Raw genomic sequence first — 25,105 nt, 5'->3', positions numbered from 1 at the left:
AGGTACCAGTGTTTAGCTGTGTCACAAAACAATAAGCTTTGTCAGACTACTTTTAAAATGATATTCAGGGCTATATACACATTTTAAACATTCGGGGCTGAAGACCTGACAAAGCCTTGCTAATTCTTCAGCTGGGAAGTGTCAGGAATTTTCATACTGAGAGACGCCTCTCATTGGTGGTTAGTATATAGAGTAGGGAATTAACAGCAACATATCCAATCACATTATGAGAGATGCTGAATTTAACATTAACGGCGATGTTTGATTTTAAATGAATGTAAATTTAGCCGGGACTGTAAGCTGGCACACGTGGGTGCTCGATGTTTTCAGTGGGTGCCCGAGAGACGGAGCATCCACGGTATCGGGCGCCTATGACAAGCGTATCTCAAGGGTTGCATCCATTACAAAACAAACATGCAATGTGAACGTCTGGGATTGGGAAGAGCACTAAATGCTCTTCTGAATAAGCACGAAGTCAAACCTTTAAATGAAAACACACTTTAATAATCAAAAAAAATAAACGCTTAATGAAGTAAACTTGACCATCAAAAATCGCTTTATCGCCTGTAACCCGTGATAACAGGGACGAACAGGAAGGCATTTGGCTGAGCAACGGAGGTTAATATGCTCTATATTTTGTCCAAAATGATGTCTGTCTATCATCGTTGCACTCGGAGAAAACCAGAATGTTTAATTTGTCCCATGCTTTTCTAATGGCTGCAAATGGGATTCACTTCGCCGTAACCAAATATTTCTTTATTAGGGCAGGGCAGGCATATTTCTAGCTGTTAAATTATTTCTAAACCAGTCTGCTAAAGTCTGTAGTGAAGTCTGTGTAGGGTTTTCCAGCTCCATTTCTTTTTACGAGACACCCTGCTCACTTGAGCCATCCACCGGTTGTTTGGGTTGTTGCAGCGTCTCACTGGGAAAATACAAATTAAAGTTGTGTGATGCCGCGTGATCCCGCGCACTGACGGCGAGGGAAGCTGGCCAAGTCGAAGCACTGCCCACTGTATGTAACCCTTTTGTAAATGGACTGAAGATCGTTCTAAATATCTACTTTTATCGATTATGCTAACCGTTATTTATGGGATTTCTCATATACATTAGCCATAAGCTAACGCATTAGTTTCTATTCTGTAACTTGGAATGCTAGCCTACATGATTGCTCTTAAACAAAACATCGAAGGATATAACTGAGATGTACTCTGTTGGTCTGCTTTAGTTTGACAGTGAAAGGAACTTCAGCTTCAGACTTTCTCTTGGGAATGATGAGCTGTAAAGCAAACTTAGACTTTTAAAAACAAATTTTTAAAGGATATCAACTAATTATCGTTATCGTCAAAATCACAAAAAATATCGAGATATTATTTTTTGTCCATATCGCCCACCCCTAACACACACACACACACCAGGTCACACACACACCAGGTGACACATACACACACACACACACATCACACACACACACACACACACCAGGTGACACATACACACACACACACACACACACACACACACCAATGTCCACTCTTTTTCTTCCCCTTCAGGTCCAGAGAGCTCCATCGCCCCCCATCCCAGCACTGCAGAGAACACACACACACCACTACAGCCACAGACCACCGACCGAGGTACACACACACACACACACACACACACACACACACACACACTACACCACAGACCACACACACCACACACAGCCACAGACCAAAGACCACCGACCGAGGTACACACACACACACACACACACACCACTACAGCCACAGACCACCGACCGAGGTACACACACACACACACACACACACACACACACACACACACCACACCACTACAGCCACAGACCACCGACCGAGGTACACACACACACACACACACACCACTAGAGCCACAGACCACCGACCGAGGTACACACACACACACCACTACAGCCACAGACCACCGACCGAGGTACACACACACCACTAGAGCCACAGACCACCGACCGAGGTACACACACACACACACACCACTACAGCCACAGACCACCGACCGAGGTATACACACACACACACCACTACAGCCACAGACCACCGACCGAGGTATACACACACACACACACACCACTAGAGCCACAGACCACCGACCGAGGTACACACACACACACACACACACACACACACACACCACTACAGCCACAGACCACCGACCGAGGTATACACGCACATACATACACACACACACACACACACACACACACACACACACACACCACTACAGCCACAGACCACCGACCGAGGTATACACACACACACACACACACACACACACCACTACAGCCACAGACCACCGACCGAGGTATACACAACACACACACACCACTAGAGCCACAGACCACCGACCGAGGTACACACACACACACACACATATCAATAATATCATCATCAATAATAACTACAGCCACAGACCAATCGACCGAGGTATACACGCACATACACACACACACACACACCTGATGTGGTCACTCTGTGTTCTGGCAGGACTGTTCTATTCCTGGTCTGCAGTCGCCTCCGGTACCAGCCTGCAGAACCCAAATGAGAGCTGCAGGTAACACACACACACATGCGCGCACACACGCACACCTGTGGTCAGTTCTTTTAGTTTTCGTGGGAACCCTAGCTGCTGCATTTTGTATCACCTGAAGTTGTTTGATAGTCTTTTTAGGAAGGCCTGTGAACAGTCCATTGCAGTAATTAACCCTGCTGGAGAGAAATGCATGAATGAGTTTATGTTTTGACATCAGTCCTCTAAGTTTGGCAATGTTTTTGAGGTGGTAAAAGCTGATTTAGTTATCGCTTTCATGTGACTGTTGAAATTTAGTTCACTGTCAATTATGACACCAAGATTTTTAACAGTATCCTTTGCCTTCAACCCTTTTGTGTCAAGGAGAGTGGCAACTCAAAGTCTTTCCTCCTTTTCATCAAATAGAATTACTTCAGTTTGTTCTTTGTTATTTGAGACATCCAGGTGTTGATTTGTTCTAGATTCAAGGGGCCCATAGTCATTAGCTGTTTACACTAGGCGGGACAAATTACAGTGCCCCCCACCTCCCCCCAACATTCTAAATCAATTTCATGCACCATGTTGCTATGTAGCATAGTAATATTATGCACCATTTAAAAGCTTGAACTCTTGGGAATCCATGTTTGACAACATTTTTCATGTACAATCTGTATAGTGCTTTACATTGTCAGATTAATCTTACTATGTTTCAATGAAATGTAATCTGTATAGTGCTTTATATTGTCAGATTAATCTTACTATGTCTCAATGAAATGTGATCTGTATAGTGCTTTACATTGTCAGATTAATCTTACTACGTCTCAATGAAATTTGATCAAAAGCCCCCTCCCCCACTCCGCCTTTGGTGCCTCCCTACTTTCTAGCTGCAGTGTGTATCCCTTAGCAATAATGCAGCATAGTATATTGGGTATTGATATAATCACAGGAACCCTGACATACATTCCAAATAGTCTACAAGAAACCGCAAAGTGTTACCTTTCATTTGAGACTAGGATTATGCTTCTACACCAAGAGGTTGCCACACAGTAAGCATTTAATTGTCAGTATGCATTTTGGGTAGCCAAAAGTCCTATGGGGAGTTTCCATAGGGCATTTACAAAACGCATGAGCATATCTTGGCAAATAATGGTCTAAAGTACTCATATTTCGTTCTATATTTTATCTACTTTGAGATACAGATTCACAACACCTGGTAGTGGGCCTCAGTTGTGTTTCCAAGACAAAAGAAATGACCAAGAGGGCAGAATGTGGTCATTTCCAAAGATGTACAAAACAAATTCATCACATAGTCTATCTATTGGTACCAAAATAATCTACTAGGCCTCTGCTCAAAGTATGTGGAAACAGGGCCATTGTTAGTAGGCCATTGTTAGTAGGGGCCATTGTTAGTAGGGGGTAAGTGTAAAGATTTAAGAGCTAAGTAAATTTGTGTATCATCTGCGTAGCAATGATATGAAATCAAATTATTTTGGATGATTTGTCCAACTGGAGCATATAGAGGTTGAATAATAGTGGCCCCAAGATCGACCTCTGGGGAACACCACAGGTCAAGTACGTTGGTGTTGAGGTACAGTTGCCGATGGCAACAAAGAAGCTCCTTTCTATACAGTACCTGTTAATCCAACCTAGTGTTCTAGTCTGTGTAGTAAAATATTGTGATCAACAGCATCAAATTCTTGTAGATGAGTCAGTTGATAACTATGCCTGTATGCTTGTGATTAACAGTGCCAAATGCTGCACTGAGGTCCCGTAGCGCCAGCACTGATATGTTAGCTGAATCGGTGTTGAGGCGTATGTGACATATGACATATATGAATCTGTGTTGAGGCGTATGTCATTGGAAAACTTAATAAGAGCTGTTTCAGTGCTGCGATTTGCCGAAAACCTGACTGAAAGTGATCAAAATACCCATTTGATGTTAGAAAGGTGGATACTGTAGTTTCCACCTACTTTTTCAATAATTTTGCCAATAAAAGATAGATTGGCTATGGGCCTGTAATTGTTTAGCATGGAGGCATCCAGGTATTCTTCTTGAGAAGTGGCTTTACAACAGCTTTTTCAGTGACTTATGAAAAGTGCCAGACAGTTTTACAGAGCAGAGCAGAGCAGTGATACATTTATAATGTGAAGGACATCTGCCGCTCTAAGGTGAAAAACAGTTTCACACACACACGCACACACACACACACACACACATACACAAACACACACACACAAACAAACAAACAAACACACACACACACACACACGCGCGCACACACAAACAAACACACACACACAAACAAACAAACACGCACACACACACACACACACACACACAGCACACCACATGCACAGAATCCTGTCTGACAAAGCTGGACAAAGGTTCCTTCTACCCAAGGCCTGAAAATACAACAGGGAAGTCGCGTCGCCCCCCTAAAGAAGGGTCAACAGGGAAGTTGCGTCGACAGCTACTTTCTGAGAAGCAGGCCGAGTCAATCGACAGAAGTTCAGCAGCAGGACACAGGCCACAGTCTGCAGGACATCAACACCCCAGAGGAGGAAGAACAAGGCACAAGAGGGCAACCTGAACCCAACCCATCACAACCAACAGCAGAGAAGAAGATCCAGGGCCAAAGGCCTGCAACAAAGACGATGTGGAAGGAGAGGAGGCAAACACTGATCTCTGCAACATATTGGAAGGGATCAGAGGCACAACCAAGAAGAAATTGGAAAGAATGGGCGATCGCATCTATGCCTACGGGGTGGAACGATTCAGAGTGGTCGAAGGCAAACTAGCTACTCCTTCAATCCCGACCAAGTCCAGAAGGCAGACAGAGATAGACCGCCTAGTCAGGGAGAGGAGGCAGCTGAAGAAGCAATGGAGGAAGGCCACAGAGGAGGAGAAGGAGGGTACAAACCTGCAGCAAGAAGAGATTGGGAGCAGGCTTGCAACACTGAGGAGAGCTGAAAACCTCCTGAGGAAGCGCAGAAGGAAGGAGAAAACAAGATCACGCTTCTACAAAGATCTACAAAGAAATTTGTGAAGAGTCTCTCTCTCGGTGTCAAAGGCCGACCTGGAAGAACACCTGAAAAATTCCTGCACAGATGACCGACACCAGGAAAAAGTTACACTCCCACCTGACATGCCACCAGTCAATCCACCAGAGCACGAGCTGGATATCAGTCCACCCAGGTGGAGTGAGGTAGAACAAACCGTGCGTAGAGCAAGGGCCATGTCATCTCCAGGTCCCAACGGAGTTCCATACAGGCTATAAAAACGCACCAGATGTCCTGCGATTCCTCTAGAGACTGATGAGACTTGTATGGCAAAAGAAAGAGATACCAGCATCCTGGCGGAGAGCCGGAGGGATCCTTCTTCAAAAAAATATTTTTCAGCGTAGTCGCTCACAGGCTGGCAGGATACCTGCAAAAAAACAACCTGATTGATCCAGAAAGCATCTCAGGCTTCTCCGGGGGTTTAGAACATGCTAGTGTCATCTGGCATCAGATCCAGGTCGCCAAAAAGGAGGGAACAGATCTTCACGTGGTGTTCCTGGATCTCGCGAACGCCTTTGGCTCAGTCCCTCACAACCTCCTGTGGACAGCCTTTGACTACTTCAGAGTCCCAGCAGCTATCACAACCCTTGTCAAGGCCTACTTCCAGGACGTCTAACTCTGCGTGACAACAGCAGAGTACACAACAGCTTGGCAACACCTGGAAGTGGGAATCATGGCCGGCTGCACCATCTCCCCGCTGACCTTCACCCTGGCCATGGAGGTCATCATTTGGACCTCTAGATGGACAGTTGGCGGACAGCGAGTAAGACCTGGGCTGAGGCTGCCGCCGGTCAGAGCCTACATGGATGACCTCACAACTCTCACCATCATCATCAAGGGGAAACTTTCAGACCACCGCTTCCACATTGGCGAGGAACCCATCCCAACTGTCTCCGAGAAGCCAGTGAAAAGCCTAGGTTGTTGGTATGATGACATGGATGACCTCACAACTCTCACCACGACCAAGGTTTGCACTGTACGGCTATTAAGAAAGCTCCAGGAAAACATCGAGCGGGCTCGCATGAAGATCAAGCCGAGCGAATCCAGAAGCATCTCCATCATCAAGGGGAAGCTGTCAGACCACCGCTTCCACATTGGCGAGGAACCCATCCCATCTGTCTCCGAGAAGCCAGTGAAAAGCCTAGGTTGTTGGTATGATACCTCCCTTAAAGACAAAGAGCAAGTAGAGCAGCTCAGGAAGGAGGTAGCCAGCGGCCTGGAGAACATCGACAGAACCTTGCTTCCTGGCAAGCTGAAGCTCTGGTGCTGAAACATGGTGTTGTCCATGGTGCTGAAACATGGCACGTCTCCTGTGGTCACTAACCCTTTATGAAGTCCCGGTTTCAAAGGTGGAAAAGCTGGAGAGACTGGTCAGCTCATTTGTAAGGAGGTGGCTTGGCCTTCCCAGGTGCCTCAGCAGTATAGGCCAGAAGTATTGGACTTTACGGCAAAAGGGATGTTACACGTGCCCATTTCCAGTCTAGCAGAGGAGTACAAGTGCGCCAAAGTCAAGCTGGAGATGATGTTATGGATTCAAGCGATCCAGTTGTAGCCCAAGCTGCCCCCATCCTGGCCACTGGGAGGAAGTGGACCCCGTTGGCTGCAACTAGTGATGGGCAAATGAAGCTTTAGTGAACCACTAAACCACAGCAGTGTGAAGCTAGCGACACTAATGAAAAAAATCCAATATGGCCGCCACATGTAGATTTTTCAACATAAAAGTCTTTACCCAAACCAGTATATGTAACCAAAAATATTGGTTTGTTAAGGACTTTTATGTTGAAAAATGTATGTGTGGCGGCCATCTTTTTGCTTTTCAGCTAGTGTCGCTAGGCTCACACTGCTGTGGTTCAGTGGTTCACCAAAGCTTCATTTGCCCATCACTAGCTGCAACTGAGCAGGCAAAGGCAGCACTCGGACACAAGGACATTGTGGGCCGAGTACAGGAGGGGAGGAGTGGTCTTGGACTTGGGGCCAGTACACCAGTGTGGAGCTTCTCCATCTCAGAGACGCAAGTTGGTGGTCCAGGAGGTATGTCAGGAGGAGGAAGCAGGAAGGTGCGCCAGAGCTGTGGCACAGGCAAAGCAAGGGCAGTGGATAGCATGGGAAGGAGTGGAGAAGAGGAAGATCTCCTGGAAAGAGCTGTGGGAGATGGAGGCATTCAGGGCGAGCTTTACCATCAGGGCTGCCTATGATGTCCTGCCTTCGTTTTACCATCAGGGCTGCCAAGTCCAGCAACACTGAAGCACATCTTAGTGGGATGCAAGGCCAGCCTCACCCAAGGCTGTTACGGCGGCATAACCAGGTGCTTAAGTGTCTTGTAGCAGTGTTGGAAAGTCGACGGACAAGCGTGAATGCCCTTCCTCCCCCGTCATCCCAGTGGCAGCCAACACCATTTGTTCGGGAGGGCGAGGGTCAAGCCAACCTCATCCCCATAAGATCAGACACTGGTCATCTGGGCAGAGCACGGGACTGGAAGCTGCTAGCAGACTTGGACAAGAAACTCTGCTTCCCAGCTGAAATCGCAGCCACCAACCTGCAACCAGACCTTGTTCTGTGGTCTTGTCCTCTCTCAAGCTTATCTACATCATCGAGCTCATCGTGCCCTGGCAGGGAGCAGTGGAGGAGGCCTATGAACGTGCGCTGAACTTGCAGCCGATGCGCAACAACAAGGCTGGAATGTGAAGGTACGCCCAATGGAAGTAGGCTGCAGAGGATTCGTAGCCACCTCAACATCCAGGCTACTCAGGGAGATGGGAGTGCGAGGGAAGGCCCATCGGCAGGCAGTCAGGGAGATGGGAGTGCGAGGGAAGGCCCATCGGCAGGCAGTCAGGGAGATGGGAGTGCGAGGGAAGGCCCATCGGCAGGCAGTCAAAGACCTCTCCGCGGCTGCTGAAAAGGGAATCCAGTGGCTGTGGACGAAGAGAAAAGACTCCGCCTGGTGTGTGTGTGTGTGTGGGTGTGTATAGACCCCAGGCCTGGGCCTTCAAGTGAGTTGATAGCATCTAGGGAGTGAACCTGGGATGCTGGGATTCACTGCTGAACCCTCTGGAGGTGTCGTGGGCTTATCAGCGAAACACCCAAGAAGGAGGGCGCCCACTTGACAACCCAAAGGGTGCCATCACTCAATTGACCATCCCACGGAGTCTCGTCGGTGCCTCAAGTATGCATTAAGGGATATCAAGTCCTATACAACAGATCTGAGGGCCGTTTTTGCGCCCACTTCAGGCGTATTTGTTTCGCAACGTGCACATAAAAAGATGGTGAGTACTAACATGCTGCAAAAAGCGCAGACTGCCTGTCGCAAGAGTTGAGAATGTCAAGTTGTGCTTTTCCGTCTCATGCATATGCATTCATAGGAGGGTCAGGAGAAAGTGGGAGATTCGTGTAAAAAGATGCGTAAAATGCGCCTAATTACGTATTCCCCTGTATGTACGAAAACTGCTCATGAAAGCGCACGTCTAATTTGCGGTTAAATATTTCCGCCTGGAAAAATGACAACATATATGTGTGTGTGTGTGTAGACTAGACCCTAGGGCATCCTGTCTGAGTTGTGTGTTTTAATGGTGTGTGTGTGTGTGTGTGTAGACCCCAGGCAGAGCATCCTGTCTGAGTTGTGTGTATTGCGGAGGAGGCTCCGCTCAGAGCAGCAGAAGCTGGAGGGGCAGCTACTACAGGAACCCGACTCACCACCACACGACAGGTGTACACACACACACACACACACACACACACACACACACACACACACACACACACACACACACAGGTATAACACACACACACACACACACACACACACACACACACACACACACACACCAGGCCACGCCACCACACGACAGGTACACACACACACACACACACACACACACACACACACCAGGCCATGCCACCACACGACAGGTACACACACACACACACACCTCACCGCCAGGTACAGGTACACACACACACCTCACCACCACACAACAGGTACACACACACACACACACACACACACACACACCTCACCACCACACGACAGGTACACACACACACACACACACACCAGGCCACGCCACCACACGACAGTTACACACAAACACACACACACACACACCTCACCACCAGGTACAGGTACACACACACACCTCACCATCACACAACAGGTACACACACACACACCAGGCGACGCCACCACACGACAGGTACACACACACACACACACACACACACACTCTAACAGCCTCTCGGATCAGTGTGTTTTCCCCCACAAACTGACTTATAACAGTGTGTGTGTGTGGTGTGTGTGTGACAGGCACAAGGCAGACGTGTTTGACATGGCCAGACTGCGCATGCAGGCATCCGTCAGAAGACCTTTTCCCAGAAGCTGTGAGCCATACAAGGACAGAGGTAACACACACACACACACACACACACACACACACACCACACACACATACACACACACCAGCAGGAAGGAAACAATACATACAACTAGAAAAGCATTTCCTGAAGGAAATACAGTGCATGAAAATGCAAACATATGAGGTAAAATATCATACAGAGTAAAAACAAACTATATTGGTTGCTAGGTAGATGAGGTTTAATATAGTTGGAACGACTGAACAGTTAAATAGGTGGATAGTTTATATGGTTAAATTATTTGCTAGGTAGATGAGGTTTAATATAGTTGGAATGACTGAACAGTTAAATAGGTGGATAGTTTAAATGGTTAAATTATTTAGGTAGATAGTTGACGATAACTGACAGTTGGAATGGCTCTAATGTTTGCTAGCAGTTATGTTCACTATGTTAACAAAGATAATAATGTTAACCAAGTTACTTAATTTAGCTAATGTTTTCTAGCAGTTTTTTTAGAAATGCTAATAATGTTAATGTTGTCAACTATGCTAACAGTGTTAACTATGTGACTTAGCTAACTTAGCTAATAATTTATAGCAGTTGTGCTAAAATACTAAGAATGCTAACATGCTAACCATGTAACTTAGCTAACTTAGCTATTCATATTTAGCAGTTATGCTAACTATGTTAACATGCTAACTATGTTTACCATGTGACTTAGCTAACCTATCTTATCATTTTTTGTAGTTATGCTAACAATGCTAGCCATGTGACTTAGCTAACCTAGCTAATCATTTTTAATAGTTATGCTAACTAGCATGCTAACAATGTTAACATGCTAACTATGCTAATCATGTGACTTAGCTAACCTAGCTAATCATTTTTAGTTGTTATGCTAACTATGTTAACTAGCATGTTAATAATGTTAACATGCTAACCATGTGACTTAGCTAACCTAGCTAATCATTTTTAGCAGTTTTGTTAAAAATGCTAACATACTAACTATGCTAACATGCTAACTAGCTACAGTGGTTAGGAGTCATAGTTGATTATGACAAGTTAAAAGTTGTTGATAGACAGCTAGTTTAATAGATAGTTTAATCATAGTTTAAAAGTAGAATGTTTAAAAGTTGAATGTATATAGTTTAAAAGTTTAAAAGTTGAATGTAGATAGTTTAAAAGTTGTTGATAGACAGCTAGTTTAATAGATAGATAGTTTAAAAGTAGACCGTTTAAAAGTTGAATGTAAAAAGTTCAGTAGTTTAATGGGTTACATTGTTTAACAGTGGATTATTGTAGTGAGGACTTTTATTTTGAAACAGTTTTGGGCAGAGGAAACAGTTGAATAGGATGTGTAGTCTTAATTGACCCAGATTGTATGCTTAAAGCCTGAGGCTGCAGGTGGCCTGAACACCTGCCATAGGATTCTAATTGCTTAACGGCCGCATTATGATGTCACAATCGGCAATGTTAAGTCTATGGGGATTTTTAAAAAGTTTTTCTTTAATAGTTTAAAAAGTATAAAAGTTTCAAAGTTGAAAAGACATAGCAGCTTGGTCCGTTTGAATACCTACGTTACAAAGTTTGAACGAAGTTTCTAAGTTAAACTGTTCGAGAGAAATTGCGTACGGAAAAAGTGGTAAGCGGAATAATAATAATAATAAGTTGTTGTTGTTGTTGCCTTGGCAGAACAGTACAGTACATTTTCATGCACTGTAATAAGAACTAGAAAATGTAATTCCAGGGATTTACCATTGCATGTAAATGCAAAAAGCTGCTGTTTATAACATTATATTACTTACAGTATAATTATTCAGATTACATAAGACTTACGGTATTCCTGAAAACCACTTACTTGGTTATATGTTAGCTTAGAGTATATGACAGTCAGTAAAAATAAATTGTTAATTCAATATTGATCAACTTTCTTTGTTTTAATACAGCAGAATGATACTCAGAATACACTAATGAACACTAAACACTAAAACCAAAGTAAGCTTGAAGTCAAAAAATCACAGTTGTTGAAACCAATTTTAAAGTTACCCAATAATGATTAGGGAGAAACCAGATGTCTACTAAATTTGCATTCTTACAGAACTTGATAATGCCAATCATATTATCCTGAGACAGATCTATTTATCAGTGGTAATTCTGAACTGGCAGCAAGAGCTAGAGGTCTCAGTTAATTGTAATACTGTAGGTCAAATTTGATGGTGATAGAGACTGAAGAATAAAATTCAGCCCATCAGATGATTAGTTTTAGACAGAACTTAGGTTAGAATCTTAATTTTCGCACAGCTCAGGTCTAAAAACAGAGGTCTAACAGCACAGCTAAGTTTCACAGATGTCACAGCAAAGGGATGATTCAAATGTATGCATGATTCATATAGTTGTCGCCATAGTCCTCCTGTAACAATATAATACTCAGAATGTCTCAGTGTAGATCTCAGATCTACGTCTCAGTATAGTTCAAAGGTATGAGCAGATATGTTGAGATATGGTCACATGTTTTTGGGAATGAATGTAAGTGTTAATGTCAGCGATGTATGGTTAGCAGGATGCGCACAGACAGGCACACACGAAATGCAATACACGGTCACCACCACACTGGTCTGGTCTGGAACCTAAAAGACAAAAGCAAACAAGTTAGAGTTATACCAAAAACAAGGAATGTGTACAATTGTTCAATACAACTTAGATATTTAAGTGAGGTTGTTGCACCATAAATCTATAATGGTAGTTAAATATACTAGCCTATAGTATTTCATTGCAAACAATGCAACATTTTGTGTTTCATTCATTTCAGTTTAAGGATAGTTGATAGCCAAACAGTTTAAAGTAAACAGCTTAGAACACTTTGTAGGATAAGGGTCTGTTGTCGCTGTTGATAATCATAAACTGAGTCTTAAGGATGGACTATTCTGATATTAAGTATCTTAATAACCAACTACACGCTTGCGAGGTCTGTCATCCACATATTTCTACAGATACGATGTAGGTCTACTCTAGGATGTAGGCCTACTACAACTGGGAAGCTTGATTCTTGTGCCAGGCTACCCTTTTATTTATAGGCCAGAATAATGCAGAAATGAGTAACGTTAGCCTAGGCCAAGTAAACATACTTTGTAGCATATGTTGACAACACAAACGTTATACCTCAACTAGTGTGTTTTAACAATACTTTTGTCATATCAAACAGTATGGCTTTCATCAGGTCCCTTTCCCCAGGTGTATTTAATTAAGAGCCAGATAGTATCCGTACAATATTATCCGTACTTTAGAATCTGTCTGGTAAACGTTAACGTTAGTTAAAACACTGCTGGTTAGTGAGCAAATGTAACGTTAACGTCAGTGCTTAGCTGGGAGCAACGTTAGGTTTGATGTTAGTTAACGTTATCGAAACCTACAGCTTACCGGTCACTTTATAGTTGACGACATATTAACGTTGATTAGGTGGGTTTCCTTACATAATAAATATCAACGGATAGGGTAAGTGTTATCGTTAACTATTCCCCTAACGTTAGAACTACCGTAGTGCTAAGGTTATAGCGTTAGTTTGGCTGAGCCCCTTTAAAGGATATGGTACACCTGAGCTGCCCTTTAAAGGATATGGTACACCTGAGCTGCCCTTTAAAGGTTAATAGCAGTAGTGTATGTCTGTAAGGTTGGCAGAAATTAATAGTGGCACAGTTGCAGTTGTTAACAGCTGGGGTTATGGGGTTAGTCTATGGGGTTAACAGCTGGGGTTATGGGGTTAGTGTGGTCCATCATTTCATACATAGCCCATAGTAGGCCTATAGACTGCTACGTAGCCTACTGTAACATAATGTTTGACGACATAAATGAGTCAAATACCAAAGGTCAGACCACTTACCTTGTCTGTAATTAGAGAAATATGCATCTGAAGAAGAGCTTTACGAGCAAGTAAAGTATCACGGCAGGCGAAGACGTTCAAAACGTTCAGAAGACTCACAGCTCCAGCAAAGATTCTATAGTTAACTTTATCAACCGTCTCTGGCTCCAGTGCATCGCTCCAGTGGTAGAAAGATTGCAGCGGCGGTTGATTGCTTTCAGCTGGAGGTCACGTCATAATGCTAAAAGTTGCCGCCACTGCGGTCAATGTTAACTCTATGGGAATTTATTGCTCTTTTATCGTAAATATCTCAAATAGTATAGAGTTCACAAATGTAAAATTGACATTGTACAATTGTCTGTTACAAGACCTTTGTAGGAGTGTTTGAATGACGTCAAACGTTTCGTTGTTTTTAGTGTCATTAAACGTCGAATTTGGTCGGAAGAAGAATAAGAAAAACAGATAATAAGAAGAACAGTGATAATAGTCCACTGCATTTACATGCAATGCAATAAGTTGCCTAGGAAGAACAGTACAGTGCATTTTCATGCACTGTAAATATATGCAAGTGTTAAAGGTTATTCCAGGAAGTTGTAGGAAAAGGCTCAGAATGCACATGAGGAACATTTGATCTGGTGTGAGTGCTGCAGCTCCTCATTAGAAAGTTGTGTGTGTGTGCAGATGCTGATACTACAGGAGATCTAGACTACCAGGCAGCACATAGACAGCAGCTACGAACAAGCAGCCCAAGAGCCACTGACGGTAAGACTAAGACACACACACACACACACACACACACACACACACACACACGCCTGCACGCACACACACACACACGCAGACACACACACGCACGCACTATTCTAAAGTTGTGACTTATAATGACTAACAAATGGCTAGTATGCTATTAATATGTTAGTAAGCAGCTAATTAATGGTGGATATGTGTGTCTTAATATAAAGTGTTACCAAAAAAACATATAAAAAATACTTTTACATTAAATGCAATTTATTAATATGCACAACAAAAGCTGTAAACTAGTCCTAGTCACTTTAAAGTAAATTAATAGTCAAGTCGGCTTTTATTGTCAATTTCTTTACATGCACTGGTCATACAAAGAATTGAAATTTCGTTTCTTACTTTCCCATGCAGACATAGACATGCTTTAAATACAGACATAGACATACTATAGACATAGCCATAGACAATAAACATTAAATTAAAGTGCAAGACTGAAATATAGAACATGTATGTATCAAAATAGAAATATAGGACATATATATAAAAAAAAAAAAAAGAGGTAGTTGTGTTGTATATTTGAATATATCTGTTTTATCTGTTTTTTGCGCATCTGCAGCATTTACCACTACTACCAACCAACTGCAGTTTTTACAGTGCAGTACTTTAATCGAACACACACACACACACACACACACACACACACACACACACACACAGTTACTGACCCCGTGACTTGGAATGGATTTTTTGAGTGCTGTGGCTCCTCATCAGAAAGTCTCAGTTTCAACTAAATGCTTCAATTAACCAGGATATGGTACAGCTGAGTTGCTCTTTAAAGGATATGGTACACCTGAGCCCCTTTAAAGGATATGGTACACCTGAGCTGCTCTTTAAAGGATATGGTACACCTGAGCTGCTCTTTAAAGGATATGGTACACCTGAGCCCCTTTAAAGGATATGGTACACCTGAGCTGCTCTTTAAAGGATATGGTACACCTGAGCTGCCCACCCGAGCTGCCCTTTATATGGTACACCTGAGTTGCCCTTTATATGGTACACCTGAGCCCCTTTAAAGGTTATGGTACACCTGAGCTGCCCTTTATATAGTACACCTGAGCTGCCCTTTATATGGTACACCTGAGCCCCTTTAAAGGATATGGTACACCTGAGCCTCTTTAAAGGATATGGTACACCTGAGATGCCCTTTATATGGTACACCTGAGCCCCTTTAAAGGATATGGTACACCTGAGCCCCTTTAAAGGATATGGTACACCTGAGATGCCCTTTATATGGTACACCTGAGCCCCTTTAAAGGATATGGTACACCTGAGCCCCTTTAAAGGATATGGTACACCTGAGATGCCCTTTATATGGTACACCTGAGCCCCTTTAAAGGATATGGTACACCTGAGCTGCCCTTTATATGGTACACCTGAGCTGCCCTTTATATGGTACACCTGAGCCCCTTTAAAGGATATGGTACACCTGAGCCCCTTTAAAGGATATGGTACACCTGAGATGCCCTTTATATGGTACACCTGAGCTGCTCTTTATATGGTACACCTGAGCTGCCCTTTATATGGTACACCTGAGCTGCCCACCTGAGCCCCTTTAAAGGATATGGTACACCTGAGCTGCTCTTTAAAGGATATGGTAGCTGCCCTTTAAAGGATATGGTACACCTGAGATGCTCTTTAAAGGATATGGTAGCTGCCCTTTAAAGGATATGGTACACCTGAGCTGCTCTTTAAAGGATATGGTACACCTGAGCCCCTTTAAAGGATATGGTACACCTGAGCTGTTCTTTAAAGGATATGGTACACCTGAGCCCCTTTAAAGGATATGGTACACCTGAGCTGCTCTTTAAAGGATATGGTACACCTGAGCTGCCCACCCGAGCTGCCCTTTATATGGAACACCTGAGTTGCCCTTTATATGGTACACCTGATCCCCTTTAAAGGTTATGGTACACCTGAGCTGCCCTTTATATGGTACACCTGATCCCCTTTAAAGGTTATGGTACACCTGAGCTGCCCTTTATATGGTACACCTGATCCCCTTTAAAGGTCATGGTACACCTGAGCTGCCCTTTATATGGTACACCTGAGCCCCTTTAAAGGATATGGTACACCTGAGCTGCCCTATGGTACACCTGAGCTGCACTTAATATGGTACACCTGAGCTGCCCTTTAAAGGATATCAAAGTCAAAGTCAAAGTCAGCTTTATTGTCGATTTCTTCACATGTTCCAGACATACAAAGAGATCGAAATTACGTTTCTCACTATCCCACGGTGAAGACAAGACATATTTTACCATTTAAGTCCACAGACAAACATAACATTCAAGTAAACAAAAAGTAAATAAAAGGGCACATATAATAATGAAAAAAATAAGAGCAGCAAAATTTGGTTTAAATTGTGCATAGACAGTCAATAAAATACTAGTGCAAAGTCAGGCCAATAAAAGGCTTGGGTAGTTCTGTTTGACCTAAGTAAGAAAGAAAGTGGCATAGTGGTGCAAGTTATGTAAGAGCAGCAGAAGTGTTGTGTTTTCAGGACAACAACAACAAGTTGTAAAGTGTACAAGTGTGCAAGTGGAGTAGTGCAGGCGGCCATTGTGGGTCCAATGTCCAGGATGTTATGTAGCTGAGGGTGGAGGGGGGAGAGGAGGAGAGTTCAGCATCCTTACAGCTTGGTGTATGAAGCTGTTGGTGAGTCTGGTAGTCTTGGGGGCGCCAGGCTTCTGTACCTCTTCCCAGAGGGCAGTAGATCAAACAGATTGGGAGGCGGGGTGACTTGCATCACTCACAATTTTGGTCGCCTTCTTGGGTGAGGTGGGTGGTGTAAATGTCCTTCAGGGAGGGAGTGAAGCACCAATAATCCTTCCAGCTGTGTTCACTATGCGCTGCAGGGCTTTCCTGTTGTATTCAGTGCAGCTTCCGCCCACACAGCGATACAGCTGGAGAGGATGCTCTCAATGGTGCCTCGGTAGAATGTGGTCATGATGGCTGGTGGAGCACTTGCTGCCCTGAGTTTCCGCCAGGAAGTACAGGCGGCGCTGAGCTCTCTTAGCCAGTGATGCAGTGTTGGTGGTCCAGGAGAGGTCTTCACTGATGTGCCCCCAGGAATTTGGTGCTGCTTTCGCTCTCTCCACCACAGCACTGTCGATGGTCAGTGGCAGGTGTTGGGTGTGACCTCTCCGGAAGTCAACAACAATCTCTTTGGTCTTGCTGACGTTCAGCAGGGAGGTTGTTGTCCCTGCACCACGTGGTCAGATGGTCGACCTCCAACCTGTATTGAGTCACTTAAGCCCTTGGTGATGAGACCCACCAGAGATTGTGTCGTCAGCAAATTTCACTATGTGATTATTGCTGTAGGTTGCAGTGCAGTCATGCGTCAGCAGTGTGAAGAGCAGCGGACTGAGCACGCGCCCTGCCTTGGGGGCCCCTGTGCTCAGTGTGATGCTGCTTGAGGTATTGTTGCCAACACGCATTACTACTTGGGGCCTCTGACAGAGGAAGTCCAGTAGCCAGTTGCAGAGGTAGGTACTGAGTCCCAGTTTGTCAAGTTTGCAGATGAGTTGTTGTGGTATTATGGTGTTGAATGCAGAACTGAAGTCTATAAACAGCAATCTCACATATGAGTCTCTTTTTCCAGGTGGGTGAGGGCTGGGTGGAGGGCAGAGCAGATTGCATCCTCTGTGAACCCCGGCTCGGTATGCAAACTGGAAGGGGGTCCAAGGTGGGGAGAATGGCTTTGATATGTGACATGACAAGCGCTCAAAGCACTTCATGATGATGGGTGTCAGTGCCACAGGGCGGTAGTCATTGAAGCAGGATGGAGCAGTTTTCTTCGGCACAGGTATGATGGTGGCAGCTTTGAAACATGATGGGACGATGGCTTGCTTCAGGGAAGTGTTAAAGATGTCTGTGAAGACATCCTTAAGCTCCCCTGCACAGTCCTTCAGCGCACGACCTGGGATGTTGTCTGGACCTGTTGCCTTACGGGTGTTGATAGCAGCAACACCCGTATGGTACACCTGAGCTGCCCTTTAAAGGATATGGTACACCTGAGCTGCCCTTTAAAGGTTAATAGCAGTAGTGTATGTCTGTAAGGTTGGCAGAAATTAATAGTGGCACAGTTGCAGTTGTTAACAGCTGGGGTTATGGGGTTAGTCTATGGGGTTAACAGCTGGGGTTATGGGGTTAGTCTATGGGATTAACAGCTGGGGTTATGGGGTTAGTCTATGGGGTTAACAGCTGGGGTTAACGGCTGCTATGGGCCTCACACAGTTACAGTTGTTTTGTTTTGCCGTGTGGCCCAGGTCTGTGCTAACCAGATGCTAGGTGATGTTAAGGTCTGAAGCATTGTGTGTGTGTGTGTGTGTGTGTGTGTGTGTGCGTTCCTCTCCCTTCCACAGATTTCCTTGGCCTGTCTCCACCTCTGCCCCCCACATCACAGCAGCCAGTGAGTAATCGCTCATCTCTAATCTCACTCTGTAATCTAATTTCTCATCTCTAATCTCACTCTGTAATCTAACCTGTCATCTCTAATCTCACTCTGAAATCTAATTTCTCATCTCTAATCTCACTCTGTAATCTGATGTCTCCTCTCTAATCTCTCATTTCCCTGATCAGGACCTTTGTCTGAAAAGAGATTTGTGTTCATACTGGCCAATCACACCCCTCCCCCCCTCGCCCCTTTTTGTCTCCATAGAGACGGAGTGGAACGGAAGATTGTATGGGGGGTTCATTATTAGAGTCTGAGAGCGCTTTCATAGGTAAACACACGCACACACGCACGCACGCACCCACACACACACACATATACACATACACACAAACACACACGCACATATACACATGTAGAATGAGAACAAAGCATGACTGAATGTGGAGTTCAAACTGTAGACGAAGTGGAATTGGATATGGATCTGCAGTAAGAACAGTGGATGATCAAGATGTCACAGGCAGGGAGGCAAGTGGGGGGGGGGGGGCTGGCACTGTTAAGGTGGCCATGGGGGGTTGCCATGGTCGTGGACACCTCAACAGGCACTGGCAAGGAGGCATGGGGGGGGCTTAGTTGTTTTGTTGGCAAAGCTAGAGTTCAGTAGAGCTACAGTAGAGCTACAGTAGAGTTCAGTAGAGTTCAGTAGAGTTACAGTAGAGCTACAGTAGAGTTCAGTAGAGCTACAGTATAGTTCAGTAGAGTTCAGTATAGTTCAGTAGAGTTACAGTAGAGCTACAGTAGAGTTCAGTAGAGCTACAGTAGAGTTCAGTAGAGTTCAGTATAGCTACAGTAGAGTTCAGTAGAGTTCAGTAGAGCTACAGTAGAGTTCAGTAGAGTTCAGTAGAGCTACAGTAGAGTTCAGTAGAGTTCAGTAGAGTTCAGTAGAGCTACAGTAGAGTTCAGTAGAGCTACAGTAGAGCTACAGTAGAGTTCAGTAGAGCTACAGTGGAGCTACAGTAAAGTTCAGTAGAGTTCAGTAGAGCTACAATAGAGTTCAGTAGAGCTACAGTAGAGTTCAGTAGAGTTCAGTAGAGCTACAGTAGAGCTACAGTAGAGTTCAGTAGAGTTCAGTAGAGCTACAGTAGAGCTACAGTAGAGTTCAGTAGAGTTCAGTAGAGCTACAGTAGAGTTCAGTAGAATTCAGTAGAGTTCAGTAGAGCTACAGTAGAGTTCAGTAGAGTTCAGTAGAGCTACAGTAGAGTTCAGTATAGTTTAGTAGAGCTACAGTAGAGCTACAGTAGAGTTCAGTAGAGTTCAGTAGAGCTACAGTAGAGTTCAGTAGAGTTCAGTAGAGCTACAGTAGAGTTCAGTATAGTTTAGTAGAGCTACAGTAGAGTTCAGTAGAGCTACAGTAGAGTTCAGTAGAGCTACAGTAGAGCTACAGTAGAGTTCAGTAGAGCTACAGTGTAGAGTTCAGTAGAGTTCAGTAGAGCTACAGTAGAGTTACAGTAGAGTTCAGTAGAGTTCAGTAGAGCTACAGTAGAGTTCAGTAGAGTTCAGTAGAGCTACAGTTCAGTAGAGTTCAGTAGAGCTACAGTAGAGTTCAGTAGAGCTACAGTTCAGTAGAGTTCAGTAGAGCTACAGTAGAGTTCAGTAGAGCTACAGTAGAGTTCAGTAGAGTTCAGTAGAGCTACAGTTCAGTAGGGTTCAGTAGAGCTACAGTAGTGTGCAGTAGAGCTACAGTTCAGTAGGGTTCAGTAGAGTTCAGTAGAGCTACAGTTCAGTAGGGTTCAGTAGAGCTACAGTAGTGTGCAGTAGAGCTACAGTTCAGTAGAGTTCAGTAGAGCTACAGTATAGTTCAGTATAGTTCAGTAGAGTTCAGTAGAGCTACAGTAGAGCTACAGTAGAGTTCAGTAGAGCTACAGTTCAGTAGAGCTACAGTAGAGCTACAGTTCAGTAGGGTTCAGTAGAGCTACAGTAGAGTTCAGTAGAGCTACAGTTCAGTAGAGTTCAGTAGAGCTACAGTAGAGTTCAGTAGAGCTACAGTTCAGTAGGGTTCAGCTGCAGGGAAGAACCTGCTGGTTCAGGTGCGGAGACACCTGTAACTCCTCCCGACGGGGAGTGGAGTGAGAACGGTCTTTGATGATGCTGCGCGCCTTACGTCCAGTAAAGTCATTTCCTGTGTATTAGCCGCATTGTGTTAAAGCCGCAGGACAGTGATGATGCTTTCTTGCTTCGTCCAGTAAAGTCATTTCCTGTGTATTAGCCGCATTGTGTTAAAGCCGCAGGACAGTGATGATGCTGCGCGCCTTACGTCCAGTCATTTCCTGTGTATTAGCCGCATTGTGTAAAAGCTGCAGGACATTGTTTTATGCAAGTTAAAAGAAACAAAACCACATTAATACCATATTAACTGGCCCCGTGTATTAACCTCATAGCAGAAGAAATGTGGTAAAAAAAATGTATAAGCTGCAGCTAATAGTTGGGAAACCAGATAGATACTTTATTAACCTGTGTGTGTGTGTGTGTGTGTGTGTGTGTGTGTGTGTGTGTAGCCGGGATAACCAGATAGATACTTTATTAACCTGTGTGTGTGTGTGTGTGTGTGTGTGTGTGTGTAGCCGGGATAACCAGATAGATACTTTATTAACCTGTGTGTGTGTGTGTGTGTGTGTGTGTGTGTGTGTGTGTGTAGCCGGGATAACCAGATAGATACTTTATTAACCTGTGTGTGTGTGTAGCCGGGATAACCAGATAGATACTTTATTAACCTGTGTGTGTGTGTGTGTGTGTGTGTGTAGCCGGGATAACCAGATAGATACTTTATTAACCTGTGTGTGTGTGTGTGTGTGTGTGTGTACAGTTCATAGTGGGATGCTTCCGGTGCCCCCAGAGGAGATGAGAGGGGCTCCCCTTTCAGCAAGAGAACGACGTAGACTAAAGAATCAACAAAGCAACGTAAGACACACACACATACACACACACACACACACACACATAAATGTGTTTGAGCTTGAATGTGGGTGTGTGGTTGTATTCAAATATGTGTGTGTGTGTGTGTGTGTGTGTGTGTGGTACCCATGGAGTTTTAAAAAGTATTGAAGTCTTAAGTTTAGTATTGTCAAAGTATTGCATTTGATTTACTATATCTTGAATTTCATTCTCAAGGTCTTATTTTTTCCTTTGGTAGAATTAATAGATATACCATAACATCAATTAATTTCCATAGAGACCATGATGTTGTAGATCCCAAGGGAAAATATGTGTCTCTTCAGAAAACGCTTTTATTTTGAAACGTGTTTACGGTTCTCATCCCTCAGTTATTCAGGCCATTCTGAAGGGAAAGTGTGTGCAAGTGCAGGTAAGCTAGCCAACTGGAAAGATAGGGATAGGCTACACACACACACACACACACACACACACACACACACACACACACACAGCTGGAAAGATCGGGATGACACACACACACACACACACACACACACACACACACACACACACACACACACACACACACAGCTGGAAAGATAGGGATGTCACACACACACACACACACACAGCTGGAAAGATAGGGATGTCACACACACACACACACACAGCTGGAAAGATAGGGATGACACACACACACACACACAGCTGGAAAGATAGGGATGTCACACACACACACACACACACACAGCTGGAAAGATAGGGATGACACACACACACACACAGCTGGAAAGATAGGGATGTCACACACACACACACACACACACAGCTGGAAAGATAGGGATGACACACACACACACACAGCTGGAAAGATAGGGATGTCACAGGTGGGATAGTTGACACTTTGAGAATTAAATATTCAAAACGAGTAAAAAACGAGTAAATTGTGTGTAAATTGAGTAAAACGTATCAATGTAGCGGCATGTTTTCTTCTCATGTTGCGAGCGTTATCAAAATTAGACCGCTAACCTTATGTTGCCGTTTTGGTATGTGCTAAATGGGCTACTGTGTTCAACTGTAGGCTATAGGCTGCAATGAGTTTCTGTGATGAAGAACATGAAGAACATGAAGAACATGAAGTGAACAATTTGGGCAAAAAAAAAAAAATGGGCAAAAAAGTGGAGCAAATTCAGAGAACTTTAAAACACACACACACACACCACACACACACACACACACACACACACACACACACACACACACATCACACACACACACACACACACACACACACCACACACACACCACACCACACACAATCACACACATCCCACACACACCACATCACACACACACACACATAATAATAATACCCACACATCACACACATCACACACACAATAACATCACACACACACATGCATCACACACACACACATCACACAGACACAACACACACAATAATAATACATACATCACCATCACAATAATAATACATACACATCACACAATATCACAATACATACACACACACACACATCACACAACACATACACACACACACACACATCACACACACACACACACACACATATACATATCACACACACATCACACACACACATACACATCAATACAATACAAAATAGCCATCACAATACTACAATAATATCACACAATACTAATAATAATACATACATCACAATACACACACACACATCGGGCCACACAATTACACACACACACACTACACACACAATTACACACATCACACAATAATACCACACACCATCACCACACATCACACACACACATCCACACTCCACACACACACACATCAAATACACCCACACAGACACACACATCACACAATAATACACACACCAAGGCCATGACTCACATACTAACACTCACACCACACATCACAATACACACACACCTACCAATACCACACACACATCACAATACCAACAATAATCACAATAATTAACCAACACACACACACACACACACACCACACACACACCACACATCACACACACACCACACACACCACACACACACCACACACACATCACACACACACACCACACATCACACACACACCACACACACATCACACACACACATCACACATCACACACACACACATCACACACATCACACAGACACACACATCACACACACACATACACACATACACATCACACACACATCACACACACACACATCACACACACACATACACATACACATCACACACACATACATCACACACACATCACACACACATACACACACACATCACACACACACACACACATCACACACACACACATACATATACTACACTACACACACACATCACACACACATACACATCACACACACACACACACACACACACACACACATCACACACACACACACACACATCACACACACACATACACACACTCACACACAACACACATCACACACACACACACTCACATACACACACACCACACACACACACACACACACACACACACACATACACACTACACACACACATCACACACACACATACATCACACACACAATACACTCACACACACATCACACATCACACATATACACATCACACACATATCAGCACACACATTCATAGCACACACATGCACATCACAGCACACACACATCACACACACACACACATACCACACACACACATACACATCAATAATACACATCACACACATACACATACACATCATTAATAATAATAATATCATAATAATAATATCATTAATACACACATACACATCAATAATAATACACACATACACATCAATAATAATAATACCACACACACATACACATACACATCAATAATACACATCACACAATAATACACACACACATCACATAATAATAATAATATCATAATAATATCACACATCACACACACATACACATCACACAATAATATCACACACAATAATACCACACACATCACACACACACACATACACATCACACATACACACACATACACATCACACACACACACACACATCACACACACATACACATCAATAATACACACACACACACACATCACACACACACATCACACACACACACACATCACAAACACACATACACATCAATAATACTAATAATAATACACACACACA

At 43.9% G+C, this 25,105-nt stretch overlaps 1 protein-coding gene across 6 annotated transcripts in view; it reads left to right on the top strand.

Moving 5' to 3' along the window:
- cspp1b (centrosome and spindle pole associated protein 1b) overlaps nucleotides 1-25,105 on the top strand; it is a 75,299-nt gene that overhangs the window by 32,985 nt on the left and 17,209 nt on the right. For 4 of the 6 annotated variants that reach the window (XM_048227415.1, XM_048227413.1, XM_048227419.1 and 1 more), the window contains 8 exons: nucleotides 1,551-1,631; nucleotides 2,520-2,586; nucleotides 9,190-9,304; nucleotides 9,902-9,996; nucleotides 14,483-14,563; nucleotides 18,964-19,010; nucleotides 19,260-19,323; nucleotides 21,856-21,950. In XM_048227415.1, coding sequence (XP_048083372.1) covers nucleotides 1,551-1,631; nucleotides 2,520-2,586; nucleotides 9,190-9,304; nucleotides 9,902-9,996; nucleotides 14,483-14,563; nucleotides 18,964-19,010; nucleotides 19,260-19,323; nucleotides 21,856-21,950 — 645 coding nt within the window. Of the gene's footprint in view, nucleotides 1-1,550; nucleotides 1,632-2,298; nucleotides 2,338-2,519; nucleotides 2,587-9,189; nucleotides 9,305-9,901; nucleotides 9,997-14,482; nucleotides 14,564-18,963; nucleotides 19,011-19,259; nucleotides 19,324-21,855; nucleotides 21,951-22,312; nucleotides 22,345-25,105 lie in introns of those variants that run through there. The other 2 variants (XM_048227414.1, XM_048227418.1) reach the window with 2 other exon arrangements.

The sequence above is a fragment of the Alosa alosa genome, chromosome 19, assembly GCF_017589495.1.
Source record: "Alosa alosa isolate M-15738 ecotype Scorff River chromosome 19, AALO_Geno_1.1, whole genome shotgun sequence".
NCBI classification, from domain to species: Eukaryota; Metazoa; Chordata; class Actinopteri; order Clupeiformes; family Clupeidae; genus Alosa; species Alosa alosa.
The sequence above is the reverse complement of the archived record's forward strand: the minus strand, read 5'-3'. Positions and strand labels throughout refer to the sequence as shown.